Source organism: Ictalurus furcatus, chromosome 15 (assembly GCF_023375685.1).
Source record: "Ictalurus furcatus strain D&B chromosome 15, Billie_1.0, whole genome shotgun sequence".
Lineage (NCBI taxonomy): Eukaryota > Metazoa > Chordata > Actinopteri > Siluriformes > Ictaluridae > Ictalurus > Ictalurus furcatus.
In genome coordinates, this window is record NC_071269.1 from 10643958 (window position 1) to 10656433 (window position 12476).

The 12476-nt window shown below is 40.2% G+C and overlaps 1 protein-coding gene across 2 annotated transcripts; it reads right to left on the minus strand.

Annotated features, from left to right (window-relative positions):
• Positions 1–446: 446 nt before the first annotated feature.
• mapre1b (microtubule-associated protein, RP/EB family, member 1b) lies at positions 447–12274 on the minus strand. 2 transcript variants are annotated; one of them, XM_053643665.1, is made up of 7 exons: positions 12078–12274; positions 8148–8271; positions 6657–6802; positions 5950–6148; positions 4643–4749; positions 4223–4375; positions 447–3186 (listed from the first exon to the last, which is right to left on the minus strand). In XM_053643665.1, exons 1-7 carry the CDS (start codon positions 12243–12245, stop codon positions 3136–3138), a joined length of 948 nt encoding a protein of 315 aa, XP_053499640.1. In that variant the 5' UTR covers positions 12246–12274; the 3' UTR covers positions 447–3135. The 2 variants fall into 2 exon arrangements, with proteins under 2 accessions (XP_053499640.1, XP_053499641.1); XM_053643666.1 differs by having other exon boundaries at positions 12252–12272.
• Positions 12275–12476: the final 202 nt, after the last annotated feature.

Genomic DNA, 12476 nt, shown 5'->3' on the forward strand with positions numbered 1-12476 from the left:
TTTTGAGCTTGTGAAAATGGAGGGACTCCATTTAAAAAGTGGCTGTAATTCCATGCAGTATTTTTGTTAAACCCCTTGAATTTAAAGCTGAAAGTCCACACTTCATTCACATCTCAAGTGCGTTTTTAAATTTTTTATTTATTATTATTTTGTTTTTTTTACAGCAGACACCCTTATCCAGAGCAACTTACAATGATCTCAGAGCAGTTTAAGGTTAAGGGCCTTGCTCAAGGGTCCAGCAATGGCAGCTTGGTGGTGCTGGGATTTGAACTCATGACCTTCCCAATCACAAGTCCATTGTCTTAACCACCAAGCTCCAACTTCCCTCATGGCTTCATTTCAAAATGGCAGTGTACCGAGGCAAAATTACAAAAATCGGCGCTGTCCAAATACTTATGGAGCTGGCTGTGTATAATTCAAAAAGAGCAGAGACGCAATGGAAAGAACAGCTTATCAGTACACACATGTAATACTGTTTTATTTGTAAGAAACTGATGATGGCAAATACAGTTTAAAAAGGAGAAATTCCACACACCCAAGTACACAAAAGAAGAGCTTGGATCAGAGAACATTGTAAAAATAAAAAATTCAAATTAAGTGGGTAAGTACACAAGCCGCAATAAGCTCACAGTGTAGAAGTCATCTCTGTAGATGATCCTGAAGTCCAAAGAACAAAAAGATCAAGATTGAATATTCGGAGAAGAGAGAGCACCACTGCGATTTGGTTACTTTCCATTTTTAAACCTGGATACATTACACAGCGTTTTACCATCATACAGCACAAACAAAAGAGGAACATCAGATTGATTATGTAATATATCCCAGAACGTTTTTTTATTTTGATTGCTACTTTTATTACAGCACTCTGTTCTTTGGAGTGTCTTTATCAGCGACCCAGGTTCCAAAAACCACTGCACGTTAGCATCTCATGGTGATACCAAGTTTACTTCACTTTTGACCGACACAAAAACAAACAAACCAACAAAAAAACAAACCTTCAGCGAACGGAACTGTTTATTCACTGATGTTGAAGGATCAGTCAAGGCATTAGACTAATAACAGTCAGGCAGTGCTGCAAGAGCAAGAACGTTGACAGTGTTGGACATTGGGCATAACAGTGCCAAGAACTAAAGAAGTTGAACATTTCAGTGTATAAAGCCAAAACCCAAATATATTTGAATAATAAGTTCTGTTCCATTACTGCTACATGAGAAGATACAGTAAGCATAGTGATCAACAATCATCAGGAAAAAGTCTCTACGTTATCTAAGCCCTAGTCCAAACAACTGACCAGAAATTAAATTAATGGATGTGATGTGTTGGGATTTCTTTAGATACAACTTAAAAAGTAAGAATTACATACTACAGGAGGTGCAATGTTCTGCTTGTTTTTATCTTCTTACACTAGCAGGAGTGGCCTCTTCTTATTCCCCAACTGGAATGTAATGTAATCTACAATTTGGGGTTAAAAAAAAAAAAAAAAAAAGCATTTCAAATATCGATCACAATATTTTCGTAGATATACCATTCTACATAAACATTAACGTATTTGAAAATACACTACAAGGCCAAAAGTATATGGACACCTGACCGTCACACCCATATGTGAGCCTTCCCCAAACTCAACCCCACTGAACATATTTCTGATGAACTGGAATGCCGACCGTGCGCCAGGTCCCCTCGCACATCACTGCCTGATCTCATTAATACTGTTGTGGCTTACACTCCAAAGCCTACTGGAAAGCCTTTCCAGAACATTGGAGGTTACTAAAATAGCAAAAATGGGATGTTCAAAAAGCACATATTGCTGTGATGGAACTTGTGAACTTTTGGCCTTATAGATGAATCCTAGTAACCTACTACCTTCCATGCACAATTTGTTCCATTTGTTGGAGAGAAAAGGAAGACTGAATGTCTGCACCTGAAACCCTTTCAGTTATTTCAGAGCCAAAAACATCAATGAAAAAAATAAGCAAATGTTCAAACATTTCTTTAATTTGATTTAAACACTTGCCAATACAGAATGCGAGTTCTACCAAGGCAGAGATTAAAAGGTGTGAAATGGTAAAATGACATTAAATATTAAGTAGTAAAAAAATTTTTAAAAAAATCTATGCACCCCAAGTGCAAAAATGTGGAATATGTGTCTTGCTATTTCTTAATTTGGCCTGAATCCACCGCTGTAGCGGACAATGAATTAAGAATGATTATTTTTTTCTCCACAAACAAATCAAATATTAAAAATGATTATGTTGCAGAGGATGTTTTTTTTTTTTTTTGCAACTATGCTGATATCACAGTTAGAAAAAACATCCCAAACGACCACCGAGAAAGTTTACGATCACAATCGTGGCAGTTTGCGGCCGATTTTGGAACAATCGTAAACGAAATCAACCCTCTTTTCTGCAAAAAACGTACTTCCTAGACCATGAGAAAATTATTCTGACACACAAAGACGAACACAGACATCAGACTGGTCTCCCTCCACTCAGTCTATAAGGCACAGTCACAGGATCAAAGCTGGAGAAAAGGTGACTGCTACAAGCCTTTCACAAAAATAATCGCATAGGAATAAAAAGCAATGTAAACTGATGAAAATGTGGATTTTTTTTGTTTGTTTTTTTAAAGGATTTTTCACTAATTCACATCTGAACCCAAGGCAAAAACTAAGATTTTGTGAAGGAAGTACATTTTTAAATATAAAAAAATCATTAGTATAGCATTATTATGATGACGTACATGCCACCCATTGTGTGAGGGAAAGAGGACATCCCCTTTATTCACACCCTGGCAAAAAGAAAACGGTCAAAGATGAATATCTAACAATGAAAAAATTTGCAAGTTCCACTGAAGTTGCAGGAACGTTACGCGATACTGAATTTTTAGAGACGAAATGCTCCAACTCTCCTGAACCCAGCGAGATCAGCTGAGCGGCCGCGTTGTGCTCTTCTCTAAGAAGGCATCAGAGGAGGTTCTTCTAATGTAGCTACTTTAACTCTGTATGCATCCCAAATTACTTTCCATACAGCGTTCATTGAGTCCAAAATGCGTAACGTTGATCTGAGACAGCAGGAGGGCGTGAATGTGTAGAGATGAGGGAGGAGACAAGGACACAGCTGGATCTAGTAATAGGCATTAGAACTCCTCCTGGTCCTCTGCTTCAGCATCTGGTATGACAAAGCCCTCCTACAGGAGAGACAGAAGAGACACAGTGTCATGGAACGGAATGATTCTCTTATACTAAGCTATGTTTAGAATTTCAACGTGCTACATACATTAGGTAATGTTTAGCTTAAAAAAACACCGCCGATTTGGACGGCGAAATGAAATGTCTTCGTTTTCGATGTGCTTTTCGTCCCTTCATCAAATTATTTATGAGAAATCTATTCGCTTTACAGTGCTATGCATCTGTCTCAGAAGATATTAAATTACCATTTCAATACAAGAAATAAAGAAAACTAAAACAGGCCGCCCAATTGCACTTCAGCTAAATTAAGCTCTTAGGACAGAAACAAATAAATAAATAAAATCTATCATGTTTAAAACAGGTCAATATTTAGAACTATATACACATTTATTGGTACTATATCCACATGAAAGGCTCTCCCATCTTCTAAATCCCATTCCTCACCCACCACTTTCTCCCCCCAATTTGGTCATTTGCTAATTCCCACCCATTAGTTGACGCTTGCATACCATTTCCCCTGAGACACACGAAGCCAGCCTCCACATCTTACTGAATAGCTGTATCATCAAATGCTGTGTCAGGGCTGTGTAAAACACTTGCCCTCTTCCACACACGTGAGCTCACAGACATCGACAGGGGAGAGAGAGCAAGGCCAATTTTGCCCTGTAGCATTGTCTGAATTCAAACTTGTGATCTCCTGATGGTAGGGTGAACATCTTTACGTTGCCCAATTTTACTTCGGATGCAAAATCAGTACCACGCTGTGACCGGTTCTCCAAATGAAAACATTTTACAGATCTATGGTAGTCCCAAGAAGAAACTTGCAGGACAAGGCCAAAGACGCAGAATAAGAGTCAAACGGTTAGCGTAGACCTTACTAGCTTGGAGGTGTTCGAAATTCGAGCCTTTAGAAAATGTAGTGTAACTTTAAATTCATTGGTCAGCTCATATCGGTTTACGATGTAGCTACTATAAATACACACAGAGCCACAGCTGTGAATGTATTAGTGTCAACAAATTCTGCTCTCTACTCACATCTGTGGCATAGAGAATATCCACAATCCTCTGTAGGGTGGGGTCTCCCTCGCTCTCCTTCTCCTGACAGATCAGCTCAATGTTCCTCAATTTACCAAAGTAAAAGTCTCGCTCCTTCTCCATGTCCTGGATCGTGGACTTCAGAATATTCACCTGAGAAAGGGGAGACACGGATATTATGCATTTAAATGAAAAGGGGGAAAAAAAGTCTCTCCTTCGGTAGAAAAGAACACATACATGTAGTGAGTATCAATATTTGAGAATAAAAAAAAAAGCTGTATGTTTTCTTGTATGTTGTGTCTTGGGTTGTGTGCATTACTATTATTATTACAAACCACTCCAGTAATATAGGGCTTTCGAGAAGCTACATATATAAATGAAATGTATTATTTTTACTCTAGCATCAATACTTAAAAACACCTCTTGTATAAGCTCCGCCCTTTCGTCGTCACCACCGGCCCCTGGCCTCCGTGCGGAACTAGGAGTCATCTTGGGTGCTACCTTGGCAACAGCCGCTCTTTGCGGCGCTGAAATAAACAAAGCAACAGTTATAGAAATTACAGATATTTGAGGTTTTTAGGGAAGACCAAGAACAAAAATTCCATCTCCGTGTGTGTCAGGTAAAATATCAGAAAATCTAAAACGTCAGACGCAATATGAGAAAAATGCATGATATTTGTGAAAGCCGTTAGCTAACACTACTATTCACCACATAATGCAAAGACACTGTCCATTACGCAGTCTTTCCCTAAGGAGCACCCTCACTGTTTCAGTATGTTCAGCTGATATAATATATATAAATAATAGCCTATAAATAGCCAGATGAAAGTTCAGTACATCTGGTGGGAATTCATATTTCAGTTATTGCTTTACATCCGTGTAGGTTCTGACAGATTGAATTGATGAAGTATGCACTATGGGCAGGGCAAGCCATTTAAACACCATTCATTATGGCCAAGACATTTAAAGAAAACTAAATAAACATGTTCCTATTTCTGGTTAACTAGGTTCAGACTGTATTTAATCAAAAGAAAAAGTCAGTTTGTTAATCAGAACCTCAGAAAAATACTAGTTAAAAAAAAAAACACACAATACTACAGGTCATGATCACACGTGATAATTATCATTATTATACACTCATGATGAATCCAGTGACCCTTCACTGTACATTTCCACCAAGAGCAAACTGTACTGACTTTAACTATAAGAATTGTATTTGGGGAACTTTTTCATATTTACAAGCATCATGAAGTTTTTTTTTGCTCATGACAACTATGGCTATATTTCTGTAACTAACCCATCAGATACTATGAAAAGATGTAACAAATTTATTTCTGATGCAGTGAAAATCTTTATCTATATGATTTATACTATTTTTACAATTATAGTAGCTGGTTGGGTTATCTTTTTAGAAGTGTAACCATTTTCTGTAAAAAGACGAATAAAGAGTTTAAATTTAGAAAAAGAATGGCAAAAAAACCCAAAAAAAAAACCACAAAACACCTCAACATCTATTATCAGTACATCTACAGCATACATTAAAAACAGTCAGCAGAAAACACCAAGGTGTGGTAAGACACTGTGAGCAAACTCTGCAGAGTTTCATGAAAATACTTGTAAAAGTTAACAGACGAAACCCTGACCTGTTGCGTATGAGAAAGGAAGGAACTCATTGGGCTGCTGCTTTACAAGTCACAGCATGTTAAAGCTCATCCAAATCAACCAACCTGCGTTCAGGATCTTTTTGGGCTTGTTGAGAGCAGGCATGACTGGGTTGGGCACGGGCATTGTGTCCTGCCCTTGGCGTGCCTCCACCGGGTCGTAGTCTTTCCCGTCGTAGTTGGCATCAAAAAACTTCTTAAACCACTGCACGAACTCAAAGTTGTCCTGGAACTTGCCCTTTATCAACTTGTCGACAGGGATGATCTAAAGCAGGGAGGAGATTATTAAACAGTAAACTGACCATGATGCTATGGAATAACACTAGAGAACAGATTCTGAAGGTGGACGAGTGAAGCGAGAATAACGGGGGGGGGGGGGGGGGGGTTAGGGGGGGTTTGAGGACATGCGCACTGCACAGCGGCTTAACTTTTATCTGAGGCACAGATAAAGCGCAGACACTTATCTGATCTCTCAGGAAAATTACACATACATTCTTCCTCCACAAAGATGAACCTAGCAACTAAATCTCTAACTGCCGATGCTATAAACAAATATGAGACTGTTTGATTAGTAATCCAGCACACATGCGGGTCAATCAGCATAGCGCAGCTATAGCAGGTGTATGTGTATATGTGTGTGTGTATATATATATATATATATATATATATATATATATATATATATATATATATATATATATATAGACACACACACACACACACACACACATGATATGTAGAGTACAAACTGGGGATCACTGAAGGCTACTCACTTTGTCAACACCCATTCTCTTGAATCCAGCTTGCAAGATCTTAAAATTGTGAATGTATTCATGCTCTAACTTCGCTGAAAATTTGACTTTCTTCAACGGCACACAGCCAGGAAAGAGCATGTCCATAAACTGGCAGTAGGCAGCACCTGTGTGTGTAAGGGGGAATAATTAAGACATTAAAACAATTTTATGCTTAAACCGAAAAAGCGATGCTCTAGATATACGCAATAAACATCTACTGACAAGATAAGGCCGAGTACGCTTCAGCAGACATGAGAAAATAAATTCCCTGCTATGCAGGATACTACACAGGCTACTTTTCTAACAGCAACTAACACACTGCAAGAATTACTCTTAAAATATTCATTTATATTATTTGAATAAGTAGGCATTGAATGTTTTTCTGTATACATAAGATAACATGATCAAGCAGCTCATTGTTCTAACATTATACCCTCGCCGTCCACTTTAATAGGAGCACCCGTACACCAGCTCATGTATGCAGTCGTCTGATCAGCCAATCATGTGGCAGCTGCGCAATGCATAAAAATCAAGTCAAGAGCTTCAGTTAATCTTCACATCAAAATGGGACATAAGATTGGTCACAGATGAGCTGCTCTGAGTATTTCAGAAACTGCTCATCTCCTGAGATTTACACACACACACAAGTCTCTACAGTTTAAGCAGAATGGTGTGAAACACTAAAAACATCAAGTGAGCAATAGTTCTGTGGGTAGAAAACAGCCAGGAAAGCCATAGTAACTCATGTAATCGCCCTTTACAACCACGGTGAGCAGAAAAGCATCTCAGAACGCAGAAAACATTGAACCTTGAGGAGGATGGGATGCTACAACAGGAGACGGCCACATCAGGTTCCACTCCTGTCAACCAAGAACAAGAATCTGAGGCAATCATGCACAGACTCACACAAACTGCACAGTTGAAGATTAGGGAAAAAAAGAAAAATAAAATCACCTGGTCTTTTTCCAGTCTTCAACTGTCCAGTTTGGGTGAATCAGATTCTTGTTCTTGGTTGACAGGAGTGGAACCTGATGTGGCCGTCTCCTGTTGTAGCATCCCATCCTCCTCAAGGTTCAATGTTCTCTGCGTTCTGAGATGCTTTTCTGCTCACCGTGGTTGTAAAGGGCGATTACATGAGTTACTACGCCCTTCCTGGCTGCTTAAACCAGTCTGGCCATTTTCCTCTGACCTCTCTTATCAAGCAGGCGTTTCCACCCACAAAACTGTCGCTCAATGTTTTATGTGTTTTGCACCATTTTGCTTAAACTCTAAAGACTGATGTGTGGGAAATTCCCAAGAGAGTTCAGTAGTTTCAGAAGTAATCAAACAGCTCATCTGGTACCCGCAACCATGCCACGGTTAAAGTCACAGAGATCAAATTTCCCCCTATTCTGATGTCTGACGTGAACATTAACTGAAGCTCTTGACCTGTACCCGCAGGATTTTATGCATTGTTCAGGTGTACCTCACCTGAACATAGCAGCTCGATCTTTGTGAGGTTCATCTGTAAAGACTCGTTGATCCATGCGAGCATGTCATGGCGACTCAGGTTGTCGCTCGTCACTGAAGTGGAGTACACATTTACAGCCATGTCCTAGAATTAGACAGGGGCGCAGAAACATTACATTAAACAAACCTGTAATATCTAATCAGTACATGATGGCGAGCTGCAAACATAACAGTGCGAATGGGGGAAAAAACAGGGGTAGCTGAATCACTTCCTGGGACTCAGGAGGTGTGGCCCGAAGTTTAAAGGTCGCATTGTTGTGATTCAGACTGGAACATTTGAATTCAATTACTCGTTTATTTGATTTCCGTATACTTGGTACAGACTTGTGTCTTTTGAGGCGAGAGCAGAAAACCGGACGCTGAGTGGTAACTCGGTGGTTACTGCGCTACAGGTCATAAGCTCGCGAGTTTCAGCACCACTCCTGGGCCTTTTAAGTAGCAACAAAATAGCATGAGAGATGCAATTTGATTCTGTATTTTGACATATTTCCTTTTAAAACAGGAAGTCGGGGGGGGGGGGCACCCCACCTCCTGCTGAATCGAAACAACAGCGTAGCAATCTGGATAAATAAGAGGTCACAAGCCGTGTAGGATTACTCTCTGCCGATTTACACGTTCGGCATCCTAGAGCACAGATGTTCAGCCACCTCAAGTCGGTCCAAGGCCGTGGCTTGTTTGTTTCCCGCAGCAGTGACAGCATTAGGCTCCCCACAGGAGAGAGGGGTAGAAAGACTGCCATTTAATACAAGGCAGTATAATAAAACTGTATAGAGAAACAAGATTTTTGCACAAACACACACTCTCTCTCTCACACATAAAACAGACAAAGAACCATGCCTTGCTGTGTTCAAATGCTTGCTCGCTGTTTCATGCGCACCCATTATCTGTATCACAATATACAGACCGTTTCAGTTCGTGCAGCCAGCAACGGTTGCACACGCTTGAGCAGAGATCGTGATTTTGGAAATGAGTGCAGGCGTGCATTGTTTGAGATTGCTCGAAAGGAGAATAACATGAACAATGCCGAATGACCTCAACTACACCGACGACTCATGTTGGAGCCTTATTAGCTGCTGCTGTACAACGATTTGTCCTGCCCAGGTTATTTAAAGTCCCCGGGGAAGTGCCTTGAAAAGCACAGCGCTATTCGATGCGTTACCACATGCGTAATTTCCACTGAAACAGCGAGTCAGGGCGGGACACATTGAATGGCTCCACCCACTTTTTAAAAAATCGTCAATCGCCGAACAACGGCAACTTCGACAAGGTGATTTTAAGAACTTCAGGGGCGGGACACTTCAGATTCTAGAGAAGCATTTGATTGGATAGAAAATCTGATGAGAAGCTGACATGCAGAATGATGTCATCAAAACTGTTGATCCCATTTGATGGTAGAGAAAGACTGTAAATTTTGAACACATATCTTCTAAATGCGAATTTTGTCATTGTTTCGGAGCAACACTAGCTTACAGCAGTCCGTAGGACTTTGTGGAGTTTTTTGTGATAGTTGCAGCCAAAAGTGCTCGATTTTGCTGAGGCTATATATATTTTTAAAAAATAATTTGCGATGCAACTGTTTTTTTGTGCTTTTTGCAGAAAACTTCTTGAATTGGCAAAATTTTAATCGCACAAAATTGGTGTCTTTCGCAGTGATGTTTGTTGGTAAATAAGACTTTGTAGCTGTTCTCATGTTTGATGCCCGTGAATAGAAGAGGGCTTTGATTGAATGTGCGTTGTGATGATGTCACATGAAAAGTCTTGCCCCAAATCTACGGAAACTCTGCTGTGATTTTGACAAATCGCAAGCTTCTCCGAATACTGCGGCGATCGCTTGATTGTTACAATTGCAAAACCCTGGAGGGACTGCTATCAATAACCTTAAGGCTAACATTCATAGGAAAAGCCACAAGATTTCAAATTTGATTTCATAGGGACTTTAAAGAAGCAGGAGAAATGTGTTTTAGAGAATATTTGCTTGGATGAAAATTGGACAAGTACACAACTTTTTTGCATCGCTTCCCTGGAAATTATAACAGTAATTTGTCATTTTTTATTTATTTATTTTTATTATTTTTTTTTTTTACAAATATCTACAAAAACCTACATACTGGCCTATTTTTGTCTAGAGCAGCTAGAGAGTAGTACAAAAAACCCTAAAACAAATTTCATGGGGGTTTCATGGGGACCATGACCTTAACCTTCATCTGCTCAGATCAATTATGAGTGGCTTTGGATAAAAACATGTCTAACAATCAGTACGTTTACATGGACAACAATAATCCGATAACGTGACAAACAGGAATACACCACATGTCTTAATTCGATTTGTGTTTACTTCGAGTATGACTTTAGCCAGATTAAGCTCATCAATAATCACTGTTTACATGCTAGTTTCTTAATCGGGTTAATATTGGATTATTGTTATCCATGTAAACGTACCCACTGTTAAGGCTGTGTGGGAGGTTTCACCGCATTTTGCGACAGGACACGCTCACACACGGCAGTGTTCAACCGTTTGACGGCAAACGAGAGAGCACAGCTGCGTCCGAAATCGCGTATTTACCTACTATATAGTAGAAGAAATACATGTACTTCGGTAAATATGCGGTTTGGGACGCAGCCCACAGCTTCAAGCAGTGGTCTATTTGCACGTATAGCATGACAAATAATTAAGTGCACTTGAAGCTTTCGTAAAATTAAAAATGAAACACAGAACTGTATACGGGACCATAACGAAGACCGACTGTATGTCGATACGTGAAATTCTGGAGGGACGTCGGACGGCGTGGGGACGTAACGATGTGTGCCGTTAATCGCTCTATGTTCTAGAACATGTAAAACGGGAACATTAAAGGAATATTCTAAAAGCAACTCATCTAAAAGCAACACACCTTAATCACAATATTATCTTATGCAGAATAAGGTCAATAATTAGATTACTGCAGTCCATGTACACGTACTGAGTGAGGCAGTGAGAGTGTGGAACAGAAGCCAGGCCGCTGATTACTCCTGCACTGTGGGCCACAGGGTACTCTGGCTTCCTCACAGTTAAGGATCAGCTCAGAATACGGAACTCGGGGTACTGTACCGGACACTAACGCGCACTTCATGTCGCGATGCTTTTTGTTCCGCCTCATATTTATTACGGGTGTAGATGTGTACGCTAACGTTTCCTGTTTCCCGGCAGCACATCACACCGACATGATACAGCAGGACATAACGAGATATATATATATATATATATATATATATATATATATATATATATATATTCAGACATGACTGAACATAATCACGATTATCGACATATTAACCAGTTAAGGCGAAATAATTGACTAAATTTCATTATAAATTGCATTCAGCGCTTTGTCGACCGAAGAGCCGACACATATTCCGACCCCGAGAAAGGGAAGTAACGTTAGCAACGAGCCTAGCAAAGCCGGCTAATACATAGCTGGCTAACTGAACAGACCAGCTAGCTAGCTAGCTAATCCTGAGTGAATAACGGGGCTACCGGTTAGCTCACCCGACTAGCGATATATACTGGTTCGCTCAAGTATCGTACAGTAAGACAAGCTAACTAAACTGATTAAACGGCAACAGGCAAGATTTACAAGGATTATTTATAAAAAGGGACGTATTTGATTAGCTAATATAATTCATGCGTGCTTACTATTCGGACTCCGTATAAACGCTTTGTCTCATTCCACCGAGCCGCTAGCAATCTCCCAACTTCCTACACCGAGCTCTACATTTACACTCACGCATTCTCTCCCGTTCTTCCACGCGCGAGAACATGTGTGTTCTTTAAAAACAGCTTTTATAATCATTTAAAACGCATGTCTAACTAATAAGCCGAGCTTATTTGAAGCGTAGTGCTGTATTTATTACCTCCTCTTTGCCGGCGCTCCCTTTTCTGTGAATTTGCGTCGGTTTGTTCAGACAGATGTTGACGTCATGGCGTAACAGTGTGAACCGGAAGTAAAGTGGGAAGAAGGTCGCGTGGGGGAACTGCGCGCGTGCCAAATTAAAAGACTTTGGCTGCGTCCGAAACCACATACTTACCTACTATATCGAAGGCGAAAAGCAGTACGCCAGAGGGGTAGTATGTCCGAATTCCAAGTCTGCGAGAAATACCCGGATGGTGTAGTGCTTCCGGTAAGATTTTGCAGTACGCAACCGACGCATACTACGCGAGTCAAACAATCCCATGATGCAACGGGACGGGTGCGGATGAGCTCAGGGTAGAAAGAAAAGAAGAAAACGCGGAAGACAGTGTCGGCTCTTTTT

What these genes read in the sequence shown, in the direction of transcription:
- mapre1b (XM_053643665.1), bottom strand. Translation starts at nt 12,245, where the DNA reads ATGTGGTTTCGGACGCAGCCAAAGTCTTTTAATTTGGCACGCGCGCAG. An exon ending in GGAGCGCCGGCAAAGAGGAG is followed by an intron (nt 8,272 to 12,077) that starts GTAATAAATACA and finishes GTCTAATTCTAG; the next exon opens with GACATGGCTGTAAATGTGTA. An exon ending in AGAGAATGGGTGTTGACAAA is followed by an intron (nt 6,149 to 6,656) that starts GTGAGTAGCCTT and finishes TCCCTGCTTTAG; the next exon opens with ATCATCCCTGTCGACAAGTT.